This window comes from Candoia aspera, chromosome 4 (assembly GCF_035149785.1).
Source record: "Candoia aspera isolate rCanAsp1 chromosome 4, rCanAsp1.hap2, whole genome shotgun sequence".
NCBI lineage: Eukaryota > Metazoa > Chordata > Lepidosauria > Squamata > Boidae > Candoia > Candoia aspera.
In genome coordinates this window covers 102,686,565-102,710,094 of record NC_086156.1, presented here as the reverse complement: position 1 = coordinate 102,710,094, position 23,530 = coordinate 102,686,565, and the positions used below count along the sequence as shown (strand labels likewise).

The following is a 23,530-nucleotide window of genomic DNA, read 5'->3' as shown; positions in this document are numbered from 1 at the left end:
AAGTGGATGAACCCTCTCAGAATGGGTCCAGAATGATTGCCTAAAGCCCACTCCAGTGTGTGCCTATTTATGTCTACAATAGATCACGACCTGTGGTCAGTGTGGTGAGCGGAATGACCTTTACCCCACCTGTCATCCCTATGTCTGCTTTTGAGTGTCAAGGCCAGGAAATCATGAATAAGGAAGTCAGCCAGGCAACCATCAGCTTTGAAATCCAGCGAGACCCACGGTTTACCTTAGGTAGGTCCACAGATCTTCAAAGGTATAATGCTGGCTCATGGACAGCTTCCCATTAAGATTATTTCTTCCCCACAGCTTATCAGGGTCATTCTAAGGTGCACTTCTGGTTTGTGTGAGTCAATAGCAAAGCTTCAGAGATCTCACCAGCACCTCATAAGTTCAGAGGGTTTCACTCTACTGGAATATTGTTCACTGTCTTCTGCAGTGTTCTTCCATAAATAAATTAATGTGGAAAGTTTATCAGGGTATAATTTCAGTGCAGTCCTTCATTAAACCTAGCATCCCTAAAGACAATGTCCTCAGAGAAATCCAAGACAATAGCCGGGACTTCCTAGCTGCAGTGCCATTAATGCTGCAAGCATTTGTTTTACAGTTCCTTAAGGCCGTGAGCACCAGAAATTCACCAGGATTTTGTGGTCTAAGTCTCTTGGGAGGGGAGCTGTACTATATATCATGACCCTTCATAGAATCCAGGTCTTCTGGGTTTTATTGTCATCTCCTTCAGGCCCTGACATTTTGAGCACCATTTGGTACACTTTGACTTTGGACCCTGGTCGACAGAAAGTACGAGCCATTTTCGACCAAGGTTTGGGCTCTTCTACCATCACAGAAGAGATGAAGATCGGTATGAGACCACACTCCAAGACCTACCGCATAAAATTACCAGTAAGAGCAGAGCTTTTGCAGGGGGTGGGATGGGCAAGATAAAAATCAGCTCCAGTTTTTTTTTAAAAAAATGTCTAATCTTTCATGTGAAATACAAGATGCTGTCATGAAATCAAGCGGTTCTTCTTTCGTTGCTTTTCCCTGCTTCTTCATGAGGAAAGACTTGCACAGAAGACAGCCTCACGCCCATAATTCTCCAGCTGAATTTTACCCTGATAGGAGAGCCCATCCCCCATGCCAACAACCTGCGAGCCATCCTACAGGAAGATGAACCTAATCGGCTTAAGGCATCAGTAAGTCCATGCTCAGCATGCATCTGTGTCACCGGGCTGACGTCATCTGGCTGAACAGATGCATATGAAAAAAGCAGGGAGTTGAAGCTTAATATATGGATGTAGCGAGTATAGAAGATGGCCTTGAAGGACAGAGGAAAGATATGCATCCAAGGGAATGATCAAATAAACGAGGCTTGAGCCCAGGCCAAGAAACACTTTACAAAAACACCAAGACAGCCCCCTCCACTAATTGTCATGAAGATAAAATAGGGAGGAAGGGAAGCACATTCAAACTTGCAAGATTGTGTTACTATAGCTGTTCTCATAAAAGTAGCTTTAGGTCTGCACTATGTCTGTTTCTTAGACTGGTCTACCTTATAGAGCTGACAACAGGGAGCTGGATTCTGGCAAGTCCTTGCACTTGCTTGTGCAAATCCCTTCCATCAAAAATGGTGTTGCTGGAAGTTCTTCCTCAGCAACACAAAGTCATCCTGTGGAAGGGCTCTCTGGTTATAAACACTCAGATAGTCAATTAACTGAGTTTAGTTTAACATTTATTTATTCATTCATTCATTCATTCATTCATTCAACATATTTGTATAGCCGCCCATCTCACAAAATGTGACTCTGGGCAGCCTACAATGAAAAAATAAAAAAACAATAATATTAAAAAATCAACCATTTAAAAATATTCATATTATAATTAAAAGGCAAGGAGAGAGCAACAGATGTTAACAACAGTGGAGCCACCTCAACAACTCACCATTCTCTCGGGGCCTCCAAGCTTGATGACATAGCCAAGTTTTGAGGGACATGCAAAAAGTTAATAGGGATGGAGCCAGCCTCACCTTGGGGTGGGGGTGATGTTTCATAAGGCAGTTGCCAGGGCAGAAAAGGCCCATCTCCGGGGTCCTGCCAGATGTAGCTCTTTAGCAGATGGGACCCGCAACATACCTCTTCTGCCGGATCTGATGGGATGTGCAGATGTAACTGGGAAGAGGTGGTCCCTCAGATGACATTGATGCAAGTCCACCATGAAATCCAGTTGATTGGCAGGTGCGACCCAGTGGGTTCTGTCTCTGAAGGTTTGGGTTCAAGATTTTCAGAATTAAATTGGGAGCCATTGCTCTGCCTAAACCAAACTTCTACAGGAGGTGATATAAATTTGATGATAAATATGATATCAACATCTACAAAGGAAGACTGATAATTAAAAGGAATATTGTATTGATTCAACCTCTAGTATCTTCTCACTAGTCTCACCTGTTCATGGAGGCTGATATTTTCTCTCCACCCTCCCCTCATCTCCTCATAGCTGCACTTTGAAAAGAACTGCGGTCAAGATGGAATCTGTAAAGACCAATTAAAAACATCCTTCAATTTATCAGGGTACAGTATGCTTTTCATCTTTATAGCAACCGCACATCAACAGAGTTCACTCATGCGTACTGAAAATTGTCCAGAGCCAATGAACTCCTGGTGTTTAGGTGTTGAATATTCAGAAGATTGTAGGGCTGAACTCTCACTGCATTACCAGAATACTATGTTTGGAAGTTCTCCAATGTGGTGTTGTCCTATCTCATGTTTCTCATGCTGGCTGGGGAATTCTGGGAGTTGAAGTCCACACAGTTTAAAGTTGCTGAGGTTGAGAAACACTGTCCTACCTGATGGGACAGCAAAACAAGTAGTACAAATCCAGACTAATAGGTTAATTAAGGAAGGACTACAAGATCTGGCCTGCAAAAGTCAGGGCAATCATTAGATGGCAGCCAAGACTCTGAACTACCACCTAATAATAATTGTCCAGGTTTTTGTAGTCCAGATCTGGTAATCCTAGTTAAGGATGAAATATCAAAATAAGGTAAGGTTCAAAATTTTGAGGGAGAGTTAGGGTTAGGGTTTTAGGGTTAGGGTTAGGGTTAGGGTGGGGACTTTTCTGCAGGAACGTCCAATCCCTCTTGCAGTCATGTTAGCTTCAAGTGGTGAAATGCTGCCCAGATTCAGCTGGTGCTCATAAATACTTCCTACATGATTCAGCATGGTGGCACTGGCATTATCAGAACCTGGAGGTCTCTTTGTCTTATTATTATTGTTGTTGTTGTTGTTGTTGTTGTCATCATCATCATCATCATCTTATCCCACCTTTTTTATACAGAGCTCAAGCTGGCAAACATACCTAATACTCCTGCGTCCAAACACAGCAACCCTGTGAGGCAGGTTGGGCTGAGAGATAGTGATTGGCCCAGAGCCTGATTTCATGCCTAAGGGACACCTAGAACTCACAGTCTCCTGGTTTCTTGTCCAGCACCTTAACCACTATTCCAAATGGCTGTCATCCAGCCACCAGTCCCTGAGCCAGCCTCTCAGGCAAGGCATAGGCCCCAAGATCAACAGTCTTATCCTCTGACACTGCAGTCATGACAAGTGTTAGACAACGGTTGGGCACCTCATTGGAGCCAGCTCTTCATAAAATCTCTTCAAGCTTTATTGGACAAAGTCTGAGCACCCTTCAACTGCTACACTAAGTGTAGAACATATTAAGCCATAATAAAGGAGCTGAACATGTAAACCACATTCACAATGCTTTTTCTTCTTTGGAGACTCTCCGTATATTTAAGCTAGGTTTCTTCAGGTTAGAGTGGCTTCCAAATGGGATTGTACTTCAAGCCTTCTTGTATTGGAGATAAACAAAAGACCGTTTTCCTCTTTCCTTCAGCCTGAACGAGTTGATAGTTGGCCTGACCCCTGAACTCAATGCAACTGTTTTCATCCGGAATGATGGAGAGGATTCTTACAGCACCAATCTGACGTTCTTCTACCCATCTGCACTGTCCTACCGCAAATTTACACTAGTGCAGGTATGAGGATTAGAGGGAAATCAGAGACATCAGAGTGGAAGGGGTGGGCATGAGCAAAGAGGGTGCTGTCTATCACCTGTAGTACTGATTATCATGTTCTATTCTCCTCAGTCCAACAGGAAATATGTGGTCATTAAATGCACCTCTGTACCTGCTGCAGAGGAGGTCACTGTGAGGAACACCACCTGTGACATCAATCATCCCATCTTCCGGAGCATGGCTGAGGTACCGTCTGTCCATCTGTGACACCAGAATGGTTGACAGTCTCCATCCAAAGACATTCTTATGGTGCTGGCAATGCCCGTCTAATGCATGGAGCCTTTTGCCCAGTTGAACTGGTTGGCTTTACCTATGGAATCAAGAGTTAGTAGCAACTCGAGGCATTATAACACCTGAAGAGGAACACCAAATGTACATTAGAACTCTCTATAAAAAGAGTCCATAATGGCCATTTTGTGAGAGCGTCCATAGCTTGTTCTCAAAATCCCTTATCTGCTCCCTCACCCCAGAGAGTTAGGAACCCCTGCCTGGGCTTGTCACAAAACAACATTAAGATGAGAATGCCTTGCTTCTGTTCTAGTTGTGAGTTCAAGGATTCTTTCACAACAAATAATTGTGTACAAATTTGGCCCTAAAACCTATCTTGTACAAAGGTTTAAAAGTCATCATTCCCACCCCAAAACTCTGAGAATTGTAGCTCTTCAATAAACGACTGAGAAGCTTCCAAGTTTCTCATCACCCAAGTCTCTGGGGAGAAGTAATTTCAGTTATGCTTATTAATGAAGTATAAAACTCAGTTGAATTTATAACACAGCTCTGCTTTAAGCATCCTGGCCCCTCTTATTCTTTTGTGTCTCCTTCTGTTCAGGTGATCTTCATTGTCTCCTTTTCTGTTTCCCAAGATGCAAATCTAGGAAGTGTAGTACGGATCAATGCCACAGCTGCCAGGTAAAGCTTCCTGTGACTTAAAGGCAAATGCTCTCCTATGTAAATCAGATGAGCAGCCATGATGTCTGTTGTCATTTTTCCACTAGCAACTTATAGAATTTTCTAGAGTCATCCCACAACTGTTGTGCCCATAAACAATAATAGCAGTAACATAAGAACATAGTAAGTTCATAAGAGGAGCTTCAGTGGATCAGTGTATAAGCTCATCTAGTTCAATATTTTATGTCACACAGTGATCAGCTGAATGTATTTGGGAAGCTGACAGACCTAGACAGGAGATTGGGTGCACCTTCTGTTGTCACTTCCCAGCAACCAATATTTAAGACCTCTGCCTATGACTCAGAAGGAGGTCAATAGCCATCAGTATTCATAGCCATTGAGAGCCTGGTTCTCCATCAACCTACTGAGCCTTTTTTTCAAACCATCTAAATTGGCCACCATTATCACAACCCATAGCAGCAAATTCCATGGCCATGACTCTTAAATCCCATTGACTTCAATGTGTCTGCTTTAAATATAACATCTGGAAACATCTTGTTGTGCAAATGTGCCTTAAACAAATACAGCTTCACTGGAAAGAGGTTCTCAATTTTTATACAGATGATGCTGAATGGAATATGACAGGGGGAGGGAGGGGACAACACATCGCTCAGTAGTTGTACTTAAGAGAGTGGCATGTGTGATATGTTTGTTACTCTGCCCATCTTTCCTTTTTTCCCCAGTGAAAATGGTGGCACCATCACACAGGACATGGTTCATCAGGTGGAGCTGCCTGTCAAATATGCAATCTATGTTTTCATCAATACGTAAGTAGCTACAAGTATTTGAGAACAAAGGCCTCCCACTGCCTAAGCTTTTCTCAAGTTGCTCTGAAGTGTTAGAAGGATTGTTTATCCAGCCAATGTTATTTTCAAAAGTCTGTTGTCTTCACGTTGTTCTTCCCAGGTAAACTTCCTCCATGAAGAAAGGATTCCAGCAAAAATGGCTTTCCTGTTATTTCATGTTTCATCTGTAAATTTAATTTTTATTAAATCTAATTCAGTTTATTAAATCTAATTCAGTTTATTAAATCTAATTCAATTTAAGGATTTTGATGAGGGAGAATGAGATCCCTTGCTTCATTGTGCTTGCCATATTTTATCTTTTATAGATTTTATTGTAATTTTTTGTTTGATTGTTGTGAGCCACCCAGAGTCATTGAGAGTTGGGCAGTATACAAACTTAATTAATAATAATAATAATAATAACAATAATAATTGTATTAAGAAAAAAATCCTCTGTTTCATGGGGTAAAAACCACAGATGGAAGAGAAGAACTTTTCTCAGCTCATTTTTTAAGCCAGTAACCAGGGTGGGCTAAGTGTGATTCTCCAAACTTCGTTAGACTTCAACTTCCATGACACTTTAGTGCTAACCGTGCTGGTAACAGCTAGTGGGGTTGAAATTACATAAATTCTCAGGACCAGGTAGTTCAGGAATCCAGATTAACAGGAACAACAATTACATGGAACTGATCTGAAGAGGAAAAGCAATTTTTGCAGCAAATAACAGGGTTTAACATCACTGTTAATCCAATTAATTATCTAGAAATTTACTTAACAAAATGTAATAAAGTCTTATGTAAGAATAACTATTCACAGATTTGGGAAAACATAATGGCAGATATTTTAAGATGGAACAAGTTAAACTTGTCCTGGTTAGAAAGACTATCAACAGTAAAAATGAATATTTTAGTAAGGATCTTTTTTTAAAATGTCAAATGATTCCAATAAGAATTGAAGAAAATATATTAAATCAATGACAGAGACAAATAGCCAATTTTATTTGGTTAAATAAAAGAGCAAGGATTAAATTTAGAGTTTGCAAGACATGAAACAATGAGATAGATTGGCAGTACCAAATCTCACACTATATTATCAAGTCAGTTGTTTAACGTGGATTATAGATTGGATCATACTACCATACAGTTGATTTACTTCTATTGAAGGGCACAACTTCCTGAAGGTTTCCGTAAATATCTTTTGCTAGATAAAACATAAATGTACAGTCAATAGAAGATTACTTTATTATAAACAGCATATTAAAGGTATGGGATAAATACGGAAAAAGAATACAGTACGTCCAGATTTATCAGCCTTTGATTCAATACTAAATATTTATTTTCAGGAAGGTGAATGTACAAAAAAAAATTATCAGTAGAAAGATAATAATTCATAGAAACTGCAAGATTCAGTCTTCAATAAATCAAAGAGAAAATCTTTCAAGACTCTCTCTTTGGTCACAACTGCCTCATTGGGTTCAGTGTCTTCAAATAAGTGTATACAGTCCCCAGTTTAAGAACGAGTTCCATTCCCAAGGTCTGTCCTTAAGTCAAATTTGTACGTAAGCCAGACGTATTATTGTATATTACTGTATAAGTCTCCTGCCAACCTAGCAGTTCGAAAACATGCAAATGTGAGTAGATTAATAGGTACCGCTTTGGCGGGCAGGTAATGGCGTTCCGTTTAGTCATGCCGGCCACATGACCACGGAAGTGTCTACGGACAAACGCCGGCTCCAAGGCTTAGAAACGGAGATGAGCACCGCCCCCTAGAGTCGGACACGACTGGACTTAATGTCAAGGGAAACCTTTACCTTTACTACTGTATAAGTAGTATTGTGTAATTAACTCAAACTATTGTATATTTAACTCGAATCATTGTGTATTTAACTCAAATTTTGCTACATTAGGCTCCATTCTTAACTATGGATCATCCAAGAAGAGGAATAAAATATGAGATTTGACCAAATTTAGAAAAAATGTTCTAAGTTTTATGTTATAAAACTCAGAACATTTATTGGGGTTATTTGTAAGTTATTACAATATGATTCAGCAACTGAAAAAGTCAAAGGTGATATGATTAAATGGATGCAGAATTTAATCAGGACAATTGTTATGCAACAATGGGAATACCAATGGAAGACAGTAGATTTACTGTGATTATTTCACTTGAGAAAATTGGTACAATATTTTTTCACTAGTGTACTACTTCACTGCTGATTGCCAAAATTGATAATTCATACCCTAAAAATTGCTGGAGATAAAATAATTACAACCTCAGTTTTCTCTCTCTCTCCTTCTCTCTCTCTCTCTCTCTGAAATGTCTTCTTCTCCTGCCCTTTCCTTCTGTCTAAATGGGGTATTTTCTACCTATTTTTCTTGGTTTACATAGCTAAGGAATGAGTGGAACTCAAGAGTTATCTTAATTAACTCAATTCTGGTCAATCACATAATATATTTTTTCTCAATCTTTCACTATTTTTTTTTCCAGGTTGGATGAGTCAACCAAGTATGTTAATTTTTCGGCTGGCCAGGAAGATGAAACTCGGATTGTGGAACATCGATTTGAGGTGAAAGGGATGTGGATCGCTTTGTGATCAAGAACTTAGAACAGACAGGGGTTTATTCGTTAAGGTGGAGAAAGACTTTTGAGCTACATTGCATGAGAATGGGGCTCATTCACCTAGCGATGAACCAATTCTTACTTTGAGAAGCATTTGCAAGCAAATAAAATGTATCTTAGGTCCTTTCTGCTACTGAGAAATTGCTAGTCATCAGTTTTCTAGAGAGAACTTTCCCCACCGTTCAGTTTAAATGTTCTCCATCCATCCTTGAGTTGGCAGAAAAATATGTTGGCATGAAATTTAGTGTCCCCATTGTTGATCCCTTGCTGGCTTCTGTTGCCTTTGTTCTCAATTATTCCCATCCTCTGGCTTCCCTCCAAGTTAACAGTGACAGATTTCATACCTCTTCAAGATGTCCTTGGCTAGAGTCAGAAGATTAATATTGATACTTATAAGAAGGACTTAAGCTGGTCTCACTCATAGGCCGGGAACAAGGTGATATCATGGGAACTTGAGTAAAGAAGAGATTTCAAGTACAGGATTGTACCTCCCATGTCTAGGTACAAGTGGGGACCCACCTCTGTGAGAGTCAAGTATTGACTGAGTGCTAGGAATACTGGGCATCTATGCTCATTTATGCATCATCTTCCTCCCATGTAGGTGAAGAACACGTATCATCGAAAAGTTCCTATTTCAGTGACGTTTCAGTTTCCTGTGTTGCTGAGTGAGAGATGGATTTGGAATGCATCTTTGGATGTCCCTCTAGAGGTATGTTTCCTCTGGACCTGTGTAGATGAGAGTATAATTGCTTGCCTTGGATTAATAGAACTAAGGTAAGTACTGGGGTAGCAAATTGTACAGTGAGAAATCTACCCACTAAGTTCCAGGTCACACAATAAAGTGTTGGGTAGGGAATTCAGGTTAAACAAAAGAAAAGCACGATGAGAAATTTAGGCATGTCTAATTTGAAACATTTTGATGCTTTTGGACCAAAACCATTCCTGTTATTTGAAAAACAAATAATGTTCAACAGGCATAAACTGAGTTAGCAATAGATTTCTTATTGGCTAAGCAAGTATTAATCCCTTAATAGTAGATTAATATCTAATATTTCAAATCCATATTTCAGATGCATTTTAGAAGTTTGGAAATGTTGGGCAATGTCACTTTGGATCTTTCTCCTTTTCACCCATTCCTTGATATCTCTCTCATTTTAAGCACAAAGACAAGTATGTTTAATAAAAAAGAGTGGGTGGTACATGTTTTTATATAATTATAGGTACTTAACCATAAAGAAAAATCTGGTTAATGGCCAAATATATTTTGCAAAAGGAATGGCTCCAAGTTTCAGAGTCAAGTTTAATTATTACTTTGTAAGATATCTAGATCTCATTAATATACTTTATTTAGTACCAAGAGAATCTCACACTAATCTAGCAGCAACTCATCAAGAATTAACCATGAAGATGAAAGTGTAGTTTGTAAGTAACAGTGCTGTTTGCTAGAATTCCATCAAATCAAGGATAATTTTTCTAGATTATATTGGCAGTTGCAAACGAATTGGGAAATATGATCATCTTTATCCAGAACGTATAAATTCAGAATTCCTACCCATGTCAATATTTAGTCAGGGACTAAGATGGAGACTAAGATGGAGTGACTTGTCCAGGCAGTCTCCAAGAATCGGACACAATTGAATGGATTAAAAAAAAAAAGTGGAGTTAGAACACAATTCATGGGGAATAACCATGAGCAGTAAACAGAACCTTCATGTTTAGAGGCAGTGTCTGATCCAAGAAGAGAATTCTTCATCAGGAATCCTATTAGTTGCTTGTTTCATGCTCACAATAACTGAAACAGAGAGTGGTGAGAATCTACCACCATCATCAAAGTAGGAGAGATGCTTTCAAGCAGCTCTTTTTGTTTCCTCCCTTCGTTCACTCTCAGTATACTTAAGAGACTGATGTTGAATACCTACTGGATGTGCCCTAAACCTCAAATCAACTTCCCCACTTAGCTCTAAGGGGGCTCAATGTTGAAAAGAACACTAAAAACACTACATGATTAAAGGTCTCCCATGACTTGTTCTTCAAGCTCAGAAATGGGGCCTTTATAATCCCTCCTGAATTTGAGATTGTTTCTTCTTTTGTCCTGCAGTTTCCCCAGGTTGTTTGTATCCCTGGAAAAAATACTCCAGGATCGAAAGAGTTTGTGAAGCAACTAAGCAAACAGCCCATTCTGGTGAGTATACCTCATGCTACAGCCAGAAATCTCCTTTTAAAAAGCAGATGGGTTGGGGGGCTCTGGATAAATGGTAACCTCATGGGCTGCCCCTGTGGTCACAGGAAATCCATATACAGTCTCCACATTCCTATGACCAAACTTGACAATATTCTTCCATGTCTTCCAGGACTGCTCTGTAGCCACCTGTAAAACAATCACTTGCAATATTCCATCTTTGGAGCTCCAGCAACCAATTGAGTTCACGATCAAGGGGGACATTGGCTTCAAGTGGTTTTCCCAGGTATGGAGGCATCTGCTGGGGCTTTATTGGGTTAGAGGGCAGGACAGGAATGTCTCTTTTGTGATACAGTAACACGCCATCACACATTTAGAAAATCAGTTGCATTTTAGGGCATTTTTGCACTAGGGACATTTCCACATAGGCATTGGCTTCACTACCATAAGTATTTCCTAACTGCTGCACACCATCTTTCCACTGAGCTGACCAGCACTACTTCTATCTGGCTCATGATATTAAAACACAGGTGTCTCTTGGTTCTCATTCTTGTATTTCCTTCATCATGTTGACTTCATCTTTCCACTGAGCTGACCAGCACTACTTCTATCTGGCTCATGATATTAAAACACAGGTGTCTCTTGGTTCTCATTCTTGTATTTCCTTCATCATGTTGACTTCATCTTTCCACTGAGCTGACCAGCACTACTTCTATCTGGCCCATGATATTAAAACACAGGTGTCTCTTGGTTCTCATTCTTGTATTTCCTTCATCATGTTGACTTCATCTTTCCACTGAGCTGACCAGCACTACCTCTGTCTGCCCATGATAGAAAAACACAGATGGCTCTTAGTTCTCATCCTCATTTTTCCTTCATCATGTTGACTACTTGTGGTGAGGAAACAAAAGACAGAAACAACCGGCCAATATGGGGGAGTGGTAAAGCCTACTCCCAGAACAACAAGGAAGGATGAGGTGAAGGCACCACAATACCTTTGCTTCAAGCAGAGAAGCAATCTCTGGGAAGCTGGGAAGTAGGACAAAGCATCTGATTTCAGACTGAAGACTCCTGCGTATGGAATGGCTCTATAACGTATAAAGGTGAAAACTGTCCCACAGAATTATTATCACCTTCATCAAATAATAATTCATGGGATTCTTTATGGATATTGTAGTAGCTGGATGGGGTTAAATTGGCATGTTACAAAGTGAAGATATGCCAATGGTCACCTGCATATCTGGGTCCACAAAGCAACACCTCCATTCCTACTGTTCCCTCTCTGGTGCAACCTTTCAAGCAACCAGCTTTCCCACCTCTGAGATAGTTTGTGACTTCTTTCAGACCCAGCAGAAGAAAGTGACTTTAGTGAGCTCTGCCCAGATTTCCTACGATGAGAGCAAATACAAGCAGAAAGAGGGCTTTGTGCAGAACCAGGTAATACTATTCTCCTCCAATGTATAACTAAAGGTTGTAATCAGAACTTCTGGATCCATTGCAAGATAAGTACGGTGGTGGGTATGGAGGGAGGAAGCTGTGATAAAAGGACTCTGGCTTCCCTTGTATGATCCAGTCCTTCCTCCCCTCTAGGTGAAGACCACAGTGGAGTTCTTGGAGGCCTACAACTACCTGCCCATCATCATTGGCAGCAGTGTGGGTGGCCTAGTCCTCCTTGTTCTGATTATTGCTGCTCTGTATAAGGTAAGCCTTGAGAGAGAAAATGGCCTGCAGTGAACATTTGAGGACTCATCTTGCCTCCTGCTTATGGGACAGCATATCAAGTTATTGCTTTTCTGTGGTTCTGCCAAGGCCATAAGGATAGAGGCATCTTGGGTAGAGGGGAAAAATCTACTAACTTAGTGAAGGATGTTCATTGTTGTCCAGCCTTCAGTCTTAGCAATAAACCAGTGTTTCCCAACCCGTGCAACTTTAAGATGGGTGGACTTCAACTCCCAGAATTCCCCAGCCATCTTAAAATTGTGGAGGTTGAGAAACACTGCAATAAACCTATTGGTTTGTGGACTCCCCTAGGTTGGAGAGCTTTTCAGAGCTGGTGTCTATCTAATTTGTAACCATTATTACTCAATGCTCACCTGGCTTTTCTTTCTTTTTCCTTCCAGCTTGGATTCTTCAAAAGACAGTACAAACAGATGATAGATGAGGCAGGACCAGGAGATAATGCGGCGGCTGGAAATCCACCAGACCCCAGCACCTCTTCCGCTGCTACCAAAGGATAACCAATTCTCTTATCCATTCCTTTGCTAAGACTCTTCTTGTACCATTCCAATGGTTAGATGGGCCATTGTGCCCTGAAGAAGAGAGAACTGCTCCAGCATGTAACCGAGATGTTTCTTTTCCCTAGGCAAAAGGTGCTTTAATGGCAGGAAATGGCCTGCTGGTAAACTCACCCATTCCCATGCTTGATATTTATGGTCAAGTTGAGAAACTTCATCCAGCTACTGGATCTCAGTGGAATCGAATGCAATATAGAAGGTCACATTCTTTTGTAAGCATGTGTTTTGTGGGAAAACATGCATATTGTGGATCGGGTTCTGATCCCTCTATCCTGGTAAGGAGCAAAATCAAACTTACACTAAAGGAAGGAGAAATGTTTAATTCACGTTTACATGCAAACCTGTCAAACAATTAAAAATTCACAGTTCTCTGAATTTAGCATGCAGCTCTATTAATGTATAATAGAGATAAGACTTTACAAAACATATCCATGGACATGCAATATAATGCAAAGAGATACTATATCATAGGCAATTGTTTGCAAACACTAGGTATTTTAGGCCAGATGGCACAGAAAAAGCCATACCTAGTTTGGGGCAATATGCACCAACTCAAATATGAATTTTAATGTAAGCTTCCTTTAAAAAAATTCTCAAGTTTGATTAACTAAAGTGACTGATTTGCAAATATGACAAGCTGAGGAAATTGAAATTAACAAATTCATCCATTCCTTCAGTTATACATTTATGTGGCATCAGGAATTTGTTGTTTATTCGTTTAGTCGCTTCCGACTCTTCGTGACTTCATGGACCAGCCCACGCCAGAGCTTCCTGTCGGTCGTCAACACCCTCAGCTCCTCCAGGGACGAGTCCATCACCTCTAGAATATCATCCATACACCTTGCCCTTGGTCGGCCCCTCTTCCTTTTGCCCTCCACTCTCCCTAGCATCAGCATCTTCTCCAGGGTGTCCTGTCTCCTCATTATGTGGCCAAAGTATTTCAGTTTTGCCTTTAATATCATTCCCTCAAGCGAGCAGTCTGGCTTTATTTCCTGGAGTATGAACTGGTTTGATCTTCTTGCAGTCCAAGGCACTCTCAGAATTTTCCTCCAACACCACAGTTCAAAAGCATCTATTTCCTTCTCTCCGCCTTCCTTATGGTCCAGCTCTCGCAGCCATATGTTACTACGGGGAACACCATTGCTTTAACTATGCGGGCCTTTGTTGTCAGTGTGAGGTCTCTGCTCTTGACTATTTTATCGAGATTTGTCATTGCTCTTCTCCCAAGGATTAAGCGTCTTCTGATTTCCTGACTGCAGTCAGCATCTGCAGTAATCTTTGCACCTAGGAATACAAAGTCTTTCACTGCTTCTACATTTTCTCCCTCTATTTGCCAGTTATCAATCAAGCTGGTTGCCATAATCTTGGTTTTTTTGAGGTTTAGCTGCAAGCCAGCTTTTGCACTTTCTTCTTTCACCTTCATCATAAGGTTCCTCAGTTCCTCTTCGCTTTCAGCCATCAAAGTGGTATCATCTGCATATCTGAGATTGTTAATGTTTCTTCCAGCGATTTTAACTCCAGCCTTGGATTCCTCAAGCCCAGCATGTCGCATGATTTGTTCTGCGTACAAGTTGAATAGGTAGGGTGAGAGTGTACAGCCCTGCCATACTCCTTTCCCAATCTGAAACCAGTCCATTGTTCCGTGGTCTGTTCTTACTGTTGCTACTTGGTTGTTATACAGATTCTTCAGGAGGCAGACAAGATGACTTGGTATCCCCATACCGCTAAGAACTTGCCACAATTTGTTATGGTCCACACAGTCAAAGGCTTTAGAATAGTCAATAAAACAGAAATAGATGTTTTTCTGAAACTCCCTGGCTTTTTCCATTATCCAGCGAATATTGGCAATTTGGTCCCTAGTTCCTCTGCCTTTTCTAAACCCAGCTTGTATATCTGGCAATTCTCGCTCCATGAACTGCTGAAGTCTGCCTTGCAGGATCTTGAGCATTACCTTACTGGCATGTGAAATGAGTGCCACTGTTCGATAGTTTGAACATTCTTTAGTGTTTCCCTTTTTTGGTATGGGGATATAAGTTGATTTTTTCCAATCGGATGGCCATTCTTGTGTTTTCCAAATTTGCTGGCATATAGCATGCATTACCTTGACAGCATCATCTTGCAAGATTTTGAACAGTTCAGCTGGGATGCCGTCGTCTCCTGCTGCCTTGTTATTAGCAATGCTTCTTAAGGCCCACTCAACCTCACTCTTCAGGATCTCTGGCTCTAGCTCCCTGACCACACCGTCAAAGCTATCCCCGATATTGTTATCCTTCCTATACAGGTCTTCTGTATATTCTTGCCACCTCTTCTTGATCTCTTCTTCTTCTGTTAGGTCCTTGCCATCTTTGTTTTTGATCATACCCATTTTTGCCTGGAATTTACCTCCAATGTTTCTAATTTTCTGGAAGAGGTCTCTTGTCCTTCCTATTCTATTGTCTTCTTCCACTTCCGCGCATTGCTTGTTTAAAAATAATTCCTTATCTCTTCTGGCTAACCTCTGGAATTTTGCATTTAATTGGGCATATCTCCCCCTATCACTGTTGCCTTTTGCTTTCCTTCTTTCTTGGGCTACTTCTAGTGTCTCAGCAGACAGCCATTTTGCCTTCTTGGTTTTCTCTTTCTTTGGGATGTATTTTGTTGCCGCCTCCTGAACAATGTTGCAAACTTCTGTCCATAGTTCTTCCAGGACCCTGTCTACTAAGTCCAGTCCCTTAAATCTATTCTTCACCTCCACTGCATATTCCTCAGGAATATTAGTGAGCTCATATCTAGCTGATCTGTGGGTCTTCCCTAATCTCTTTAGTCTGATCCTAAATTGTGCAAGAAGTTCGTGATCTGAACTACAGTCAGCTCCAGGTCTTGTTTTCACCGACTGTACAGATGTCTGCCACCTTTGGTTGCAAAGGATGTAGTCAATCTGATTTCAGTGTTGTCCATCTGGTGAAGTCCATGTATAAAGCTGTCTCTTAGGTTGTTGGAAGAGAGTGTTTGTTATGCAGAGTGAGTTGTCTTGGCAAAATTCTATCAGCCTATGTCCTGCTTCATTTTGTTCTCCCAGTCCATGCTTACCTGTAATTCCAGGTGTCATCTGACTGCCCACCTTAGCATTCCAGTCTCCTGTGATGAAAATAACATCTCTTTTAGGCGTGTTGTCCAGTAGGTGCTGCAGATCCTCATAGAACTGCTCTACTTCAGCTTCTTCAGCATCTGTGGTTGGGACATATATTTGGATCACTGTGATATTAGATGGCTTGCCCTGAATTCGAATTGAGATCATTCTATCATTTTTTGGATTGTATCCAAGCACTGCTTTAGCCACTTTACTATTAATTATGAAGGCTACTCCATTTCTTCTGTGGTCCTCTTGTCCACAGTAGTAGATCTGGTGGTCATTTGATGTGAAGGGGTGCATTCCAGTCCATTTCAGTTCACTGACGCCCAAAATGTCTATCTTTAATCTTGACATCTCACCAATAACCACATCCAATTTGCCCTGGCTCATAGATCTTACATTCCAGGTTCCAGTGGCGTGTTGATCCTTAGAACATTGGATTCGCCGTTCACCACCAGCACCGTCGGCCGCTAGCCGTCCTTTTGGCTTTGAGCTAGCTGCGTCATCACGTCTGGGGCTAGTTGAACTCATCCTCTGTTCCTCCCCAGTAGCATTTTGACCATCTTCCAACCTGGGAGTCTCATCTTCCGATGGTATACCGACATATCTCTGGTTGTACTGATCCATTTAGTTTTCACGGCAAAAATACTGGGGTGGGTTGCCATTACCTTCCCCAGTGATCGCATTTAGCCTGACCTCTCTGTCATGACCTTCCCGTCTTGGGTGACCCTTCATGGTTTAGCTCATGGCATCATTGAGGTGCTCAAGCTCCAGCACCAAGACAAGGTAATGATCCTTTGCTGAAGGGCATCAGGAATAGGTAGCTTTATATTTTATTTGATCACTTATTTATTGGTTGCACTCAATTGCAAGCATTATAATCAGGGGCATCGGGGGGGCATTGAAAAGTCAAGATGGTGTCCACAATCATATGATCAAAGCCTTGCTCCTTTTATGATGCACCTAAAAATGGGGAAGGGCTTCAATCACACGATCATGACCTCCTCCATCTTGACTGTTTATCCCTTCCCTGGAAGCCTTCAGATACATGGATTAGTATGTGTATAATAGCCACAAATGTGAGCTTTTTTTTTAGTTACGATTATGTGATGCAAACATAAGCAATTTTGAAAGGAAGGCAGACCATAAAATTTGCTTGTTGCAGGGCTGAGTTCATGCTTTTCTTTCTTTGCACTGGGTTATTTGAAACTGGATCAAACCTGGAGATTTTTTCAACCCTGGGACTTGTGGGTGGTCTGTTCTTGCCTGCTAGCATTTAGGTGCATAGAAGTCCTCAATCAACATCTGCTGCAAACTATGTTAGAGTGTAGGCAATCACATTGGCAAACCCAGTCTTAGTGCTTCCAGTCACAACTTCATACACATAGAGACTCTATCCTGCAGTCTACAACCAGGTTCTAAATGGGTGTCAGCTTTGCGAGGTAGTCCACACAAGAAGCAAGCCCAGAAGTGCTAGCTCTAACTTTATTGTATGGTTACATTAACAAAATCTGGCAAGTCTGAAAGTACTTTTCTTCCCCCCTCACCTGTACAGTCCAAGAAACTAGGGGGAGTCCCTTCTGAGATGTTTGCCATGTCCCCGTTCCTTCTGCGGGCTCAGCTGCCCCTTGTCTGACTATTGTCCAGACTCCTCCTGTCTCCCGAGGTCATTCCCACATACCATTGCGATGGGGTAGCACTGCCTCAGGCAGAGGGAGTGCACAAGCTGGGAGTCCGTTTGAATTTACTACTCCAGCCCGAAAAGCAGGTGGCAGCCATGGCTACAGGGGCCTTTGCACAGCTTTGGGTTGTGTGTCAGTGGCACCTATTCCTGGACCAGGAGGCCCAGCTCAGGGTCACTCATGCCGTAGTGACCTCCTGATTGGACTACTTCAAAACGTTCTACATGGGGCTGCCCTTGAAGAGAAGCTTCAGCAGAATGTGGTGGCGCAGGCAGTTAATGGCACAAGTTATTCGGTGCATGTGACACGGTTGCTCAGTGAGCTGCATTGGCTACCAGTTGGCTTCCAGGTGCAATTCAAGGTGCTGGTAATTACCTTTCAAGCTCTACATGGCTTGGGGCCAGGTTACTTATGGGACCATCTCTCCTTGGTTGTCTCTGCCCATCCTATTCGATCAGGCAGGAGGGGCATGCTCCTTGTTCCATCAGTTAAGGAGTGCCAGCTGGTGGGCCCCACAAGGAGAGCCTGTTCTGCTGTGGCACCTGCTCTCTGGAATCTCATCCCTCCAGAGATTAGATTGGCCCCAACCCTGCTGGCCTTTCGCAAGGCCTTGAAGAACCAGTTCTGTGCTCAAGCCTCGGGTCCCTGGTGTGTGACGGAGCCCATTTCCTGGTTGTGCTAATTGCAGTTTTTATGGTTTTTCCCAGCTGCTGTGTGTGTTATTTTTTGCATGTGTTTTTACCTATTTTTAATATTGTTAGCTGCCCAAAGTCATGTCTTTGAAGTGAGTGGCCATATAAATTGAAACAAACAAACAAATAAATAAATGGTAAAAAGTAATGGAAAAACACCTGGTTACAAAAAGGCCTCCCCATTACACTTTCCCCATCATGACTAGCAGCTTTTTTTTTTTAAAGGAGAAACAGAAAGAATCTCAGCCATAGGGAGATGTTCCATTCCAAACAGCAACTGCATGAATAAGTGTATTTATACTGTAGAGGCAAGACAAATGCAGACAAAATGTTCTGAATGCATGGGAAGGGAGCTACGCTCACAATTTGTTTTGTGTGTGCGTGTGCGTGTAGTGTGTATGTCTGTGTGCAGTGGTGTACTTTTTATCTCTCCTGTTAGTCAGCTGGAGGAGAATAGATTGACACATTATCTTCTCTGCCTCTGAGGTCAAAAGAAGTAAATAAAGATCGGCTTTGTAGTGGTTTGCGTGCAAACAATGAAAATGGAAGTGGCCCCAAAGCCCCTTTTTTTTCCAGTAACCATCAGATTTCTTGTAAAAGGGATTTTGCATCCCCTTCAGCAGAACCCAGAAGTCCTAGATAAATGCTCTTTTATATTCAAAATTGGCAGTTTGATAGAACTACCTATAAAACCCCTTAAAATATCAGGAACGTGCTACGTTCATTGAAATACATTTTATTGACTCCAGACACAGAAATCTGTCTCAAAGAGGCGTAAAACATCTGTAACACTTTCTCCTCACTCACAGAGAGGAAGCTAGTAAGGAGAAGAAAAGAAGAATATGAGTTCAGTGATGGCTGTCGATGTCTTCATAGCCAGTGGGCAACGGGTTGGTGTGGGGATTGTGAAAGAGAGAGTGATTTCCATCACCCCACGGGAAAGCCTAAAATAAAAGAGAGAAGGAATACAGAAAGAAAGCATACCCGGTGACCACAAGGAAGGGATGTCAAAAAAGTTAAGATGGCAGTCATGGCCACGTGATGGAAGTCCCACCCCTTCCAATGTACACCACACATGTGATGAATATTTTAAAAGGGGTGGGGCTTCCATTGTGTGGTCATGACCGCCATCTTGACTTTTTTAACAACCCCTCGTGAATGTTGTGCCACCAACCCACCCAACTTGTACCTGCCCCTGGATCTTGTTTGAGGCATCTATTTCCTGTTATCAACAATTGCTTAAATATCCGTACATTAATTTAAAAACCATCCTAGCACAGCAAGATGTAAACCACCAATTAAGCATATGAAATAATTCCACTCACCAGGAAAAATAAAAGGGCCTTTCACTGAGTGCTTCAAAAGCTGGGGTCCCTTGTGAGTGTTCCACTGCAGAGCTCCAGAAGGTGAATATTTAGGGCCAAAAAGTTGTCAGCAACTGTCACCAACCTAGCTTTGGAGGACTGGGACGTGGGGAGAACATCTACTCTCAACTGTATTGTTAGCCTCAGAAGCAAGAAGTCCTTCAAAAATCAAGATGAGGGGCCTAACCAATTACATTCCTTCTCCTGCTACATTTTTACCTTTGTTCGACGCCTCAGGTGGGGGTATGGGATGAACTCAGGACGTTCATGTGGATGTTCTTTCTTCTTCAGCTGCGCGTTCAACCAGCAGATGGCTACTCCAGGAAGTGCCACCACAAAGCTCAGAATCTTCCATGTCCGAGCTGTTTTGCAGAAGGGAAAGACGGGATAACCAAGGATGCAGAGCAGAAGACACTAGGTGGCTGCTAAGTTACATAAAAAATAGGACATGGGCTTCCCCTGGGTAACAGCCTCCTAGTGTTACCTTGAGTGATAGCACCTTTGGTTCTCAGGAGAGCAGCAACGAAGGTCATTCTCAAGGTTGCTTGTTTGTGGGACAGTGCCTCAAAAGCCAAAATGCTGACATCTTTCCTAGAGGGCAAATGCCGGGCCAGGCAATCCATGTCGCATTCCAGCTAATCAAAAGGCACTCAACAACCAGATAATGAAAATGTATTTCATTGGAAAGGCTATCATCTACACCCATCAACATAACCATTTCCTACTGCAGGACTACAGCATGTCCATTAAAAGACAGAGACTTTCTTTCTTTCTTTTTTTTCTTTTATACGGTCATTTATTTTCTTCTTCAAATCTTAAAATAAATTTAAATGAAATGAAATGAAAGACAGAGACCTCCCCTTAAGTAAACTATTGGCAGAAGAAGAGACGGGAGCAAGGACAGGAAGCAAAGGACAACCTAAGCTGTTAAGGTACATGAGGACAGATTCTACAGGAAAATAAAAGGTTCTCAGCATTAAGTATTAAAAGGATATACTTCGTTTTTGCTTAAACAAAAGGCATTAATTAAACAGGGATGTGGTCCCACAGAGGTACAGAGTTTTTCTATTGCTGTTATTCTTACTATTATTCTTATTTTTTTTTATACATCAAGGAATAACACTGTACAAATAACAAACAAAAAGAATCACATTTTGATTCGTGTTCCTTGGAAATTCAACCTCCAGCCAGCTACCAAGGACTTTCTGTAGATCAGATCTCTATTTTTTATATTTTTTCCTATGCTTTTTCCTTGATTTTGCTGTCCCCAGGTATTGCTGAGATTACTATTTTCAGTAGTAGTACTAGTCTTGTCTTTTATTGAATTCACTTACCACTGGACCCCTCTTCATGGCCAGCTACTGCTGTAGCAAGATTCCTTCCCTGGGCCACCAGTCTAACAGTTGTCCACCTGGGAATCATTCCAGAAATCCAGGGTTCCAAGGACCTTTGTTTGGTAGATGGTGCCTATAATGGAGACCTTGTATTCTTCCCTGTGGCTGGTCACTGTCTTTGCTGGATCAAGGCCTTCCTGCCCAACTGCTCTTTTACTCCCTCTTCTCCCTCCTCCTTGGACCTGACAGTTATATTCATCTGACCCTCTTTGGCCAATGAAGTTGAGACAGAAACATAACCCAGCTTGGAGCTTCTCTAGCAAGGCTGCACGCAACCCCTGATGAACAGCCAACTTCGTACTAAGATTGGCATGAGACCCAGGAGCTAACAATCCTTCCCTCCCTCCAGTGGATTCCTGGGTCTATTTATAAACGAAGCTGAAAGCAAATGCAGAAAGTCCAGTCTCCAAAGGGAATGTATTATTAGAGTAAGTGCTTAAAATATTCTAGTAGACTGTGCGTGACTTTTGCAGCATGTGGCAAGCAAAGCTTCATATGTGTTAACATTCATTGGAGTTCTCTATCAGGTAGAAAGTTGCTTTAGTCTGATGCGCTCCCTTTCCATGCCTGTTTCTCGTCACCACATTTACTTGTCTATAATGTTTTGCTTTTCGTTGTCCATCAGCTCTTAGATCCTGGTCTTTCTCACAGTGAAAGAACCCCAAGGGTTTCTATTGCTAGCTCCAGATCTTTCAACAGATACGGTAACAAACAGCCACATCTATTTTCCTACACACGTCACAGAGAGGTCGTATTCCACAGAAATGTGACATCTCATCAAATGCACTCATGCAGCAGTATCATTGCCTAATAACAGTTGTCATCCAGAACCCAATCAGCATCTTCTTACGCTACCAATCAGAAATCATGGCAAAGTTACAACGGAAGGTCTTTTATTTGACCCTGCACCATGAAACCCAGTCTTGGAATACCTTCTGGGTTCAGCTGTTGACCTTGTTCACACATAATGCTGCTAGCCTTAGTGGAAGGATTCTGCAAAGGTATCCACTTCCAGTTAGCATATGCCTGGCTTTCAACCTAATCTTCGTGCAAACCAGTATGTATGCTGGGGGGCTTCTTTCTTCTCACAGCTTCACTCTGGACCAAAGAGGAGGGAGGTTGTTCCCCTTCCCTGACTAAGATGGGTTTGCAGCTATGGATTAGTTACACAACGATTGCTTCAATCCCTGTTAGGATGAGAACCAATGTTTACAGCTAAGAGTCCTTAGAGTAGAGATCAGGATAGCCTTGGGGGATTAACATGTCAGGTAAGAAGAAGAGAAGGAAGGTATCTTGTGCCATTTCTCTCTGTTTACTTTTCCAATCAGCAAACTACTGGTCTACCCTCAGGTCTACTAATGTGCTTAAATGCTTGGTTGATTAGTAATAACTTTGCATCCATGATTTAAGTATGGGTGAAAGGACCAACCTGCAGAGATCCCTGGGCTGCAGAACTGGTCAGTGTGAGCCCCACTGTGTAGACCAGTGTTTCTTGGGAACTTTAAGATGTGTGGACTTCAACTCCCAGAATTCCCCAGCCAGCCATGGGAAATTCTGGGAGTTGAAGTCCACACATCTTAAAGTTCCCAAGGATGAGAAACACTGATGTAGACCAAACCAACAAACCAACTCCAAAGGATGACTAAAACTATTTTTACTAATATTGGCTACAGTAACAGAATCTGGCAAGTCTGATTGTGCTCCCCCCGCCTACTAATGTGAATTATTATGGAGGTGTCTGTCTAGGCTGCTTTCACATAACGTCTTGTTTTGGACTTAAGGCTTTTCCCTGGGTCTCTTTGGTAATGGATCTGGCCTATCTCTGTCAAGGTCATCTTCTTTACTCTCTCTATCCAGAAAGCATAGGGGGTTAGTCTAATCCAGCTGTGCTCTCTTACATTGTTGCATAGCACCAGAATAGGCCAGAGAGCGGGAGTGGCTGCAGCATTGAAAAGTATGTGGGGATGAAAAGAAAATGCAACAAAGCTTGAATATTTTACATTCATCCCTTTTTAAACAAATGGAGGAAAATGTTAAGCTTCTTAGTTTCTACAAGGATTCCTTTCAAAGCTTCTCCCCATAATACAAAGGTAAAGTACCAGAAAAAGGAACTAAAGCTTCATTTGACCTGAAACATAGGCTTCCATACCAGTATTTAGTCAACCAGTAATATTTAAAGTGGCTATTGCTTTGGAAAAAAACAAATGTCTTCTACAGTGTTCCAGCAATGATACCCAACAGATTTGATTTGGTTTGGTTTGATTTGATTTGATTGATTTGATTTTGATTGATTGCCCTTTTTTGTACAGGAACTCAAAGTGGTGCACATGGCACTTCTCCTATTTTTCCTAAGAACATCCGTGTGAGGTGGGCTGGGCTAAGA

The 23,530-nt window shown here is 41.7% G+C and overlaps 2 protein-coding genes across 2 annotated transcripts in view; one reads left to right on the top strand and one right to left on the bottom strand.

Annotated features, from left to right (window-relative positions):
* Nucleotides 1-13,278, top strand: part of LOC134496783 (integrin alpha-M-like) — a 37,923-nt gene extending 24,645 nt beyond the window's left edge. Inside the window, exons 16-30 of the mRNA XM_063302495.1 lie at nt 83-240; nt 746-906; nt 1,068-1,199; nt 2,497-2,570; nt 3,898-4,039; nt 4,151-4,264; nt 4,908-4,987; nt 5,710-5,793; nt 8,299-8,377; nt 9,032-9,139; nt 10,529-10,612; nt 10,782-10,895; nt 11,954-12,046; nt 12,200-12,310; nt 12,730-13,278. Of these exons, the coding sequence (XP_063158565.1) occupies nt 83-240; nt 746-906; nt 1,068-1,199; nt 2,497-2,570; nt 3,898-4,039; nt 4,151-4,264; nt 4,908-4,987; nt 5,710-5,793; nt 8,299-8,377; nt 9,032-9,139; nt 10,529-10,612; nt 10,782-10,895; nt 11,954-12,046; nt 12,200-12,310; nt 12,730-12,846 (1,651 nt within the window). The 3' untranslated portion in view covers nt 12,847-13,278. The remainder of the gene's footprint in view (nt 1-82; nt 241-745; nt 907-1,067; nt 1,200-2,496; nt 2,571-3,897; nt 4,040-4,150; nt 4,265-4,907; nt 4,988-5,709; nt 5,794-8,298; nt 8,378-9,031; nt 9,140-10,528; nt 10,613-10,781; nt 10,896-11,953; nt 12,047-12,199; nt 12,311-12,729) is intronic.
* A 5,831-nt stretch (nt 13,279-19,109) lies between these two features.
* LOC134495772 (cytochrome c oxidase subunit 6A, mitochondrial) lies at nt 19,110-21,401 on the bottom strand. The gene is made up of 3 exons (XM_063301423.1): nt 21,088-21,401; nt 19,973-20,115; nt 19,110-19,333 (listed from the first exon to the last, which is right to left on the bottom strand). Exons 1-3 carry the CDS (start codon nt 21,173-21,175, stop codon nt 19,238-19,240), a joined length of 327 nt encoding a protein of 108 aa, XP_063157493.1. The 5' UTR covers nt 21,176-21,401; the 3' UTR covers nt 19,110-19,237.
* Nucleotides 21,402-23,530: the final 2,129 nt, after the last annotated feature.

What these genes read in the sequence shown, in the direction of transcription:
- LOC134495772 (XM_063301423.1), bottom strand. Translation starts at nt 21,175, where the DNA reads ATGATTCCCAGGTGGACAACTGTTAGACTGGTGGCCCAGGGAAGGAAT. An exon ending in CCATGAAGAGGGGTCCAGTG is followed by an intron (nt 20,116 to 21,087) that starts GTAAGTGAATTC and finishes TCTGCAAAACAG; the next exon opens with CTCGGACATGGAAGATTCTG. An exon ending in ACCTGAGGCGTCGAACAAAG is followed by an intron (nt 19,334 to 19,972) that starts GTAAAAATGTAG and finishes CTTTTATTTTAG; the next exon opens with GCTTTCCCGTGGGGTGATGG.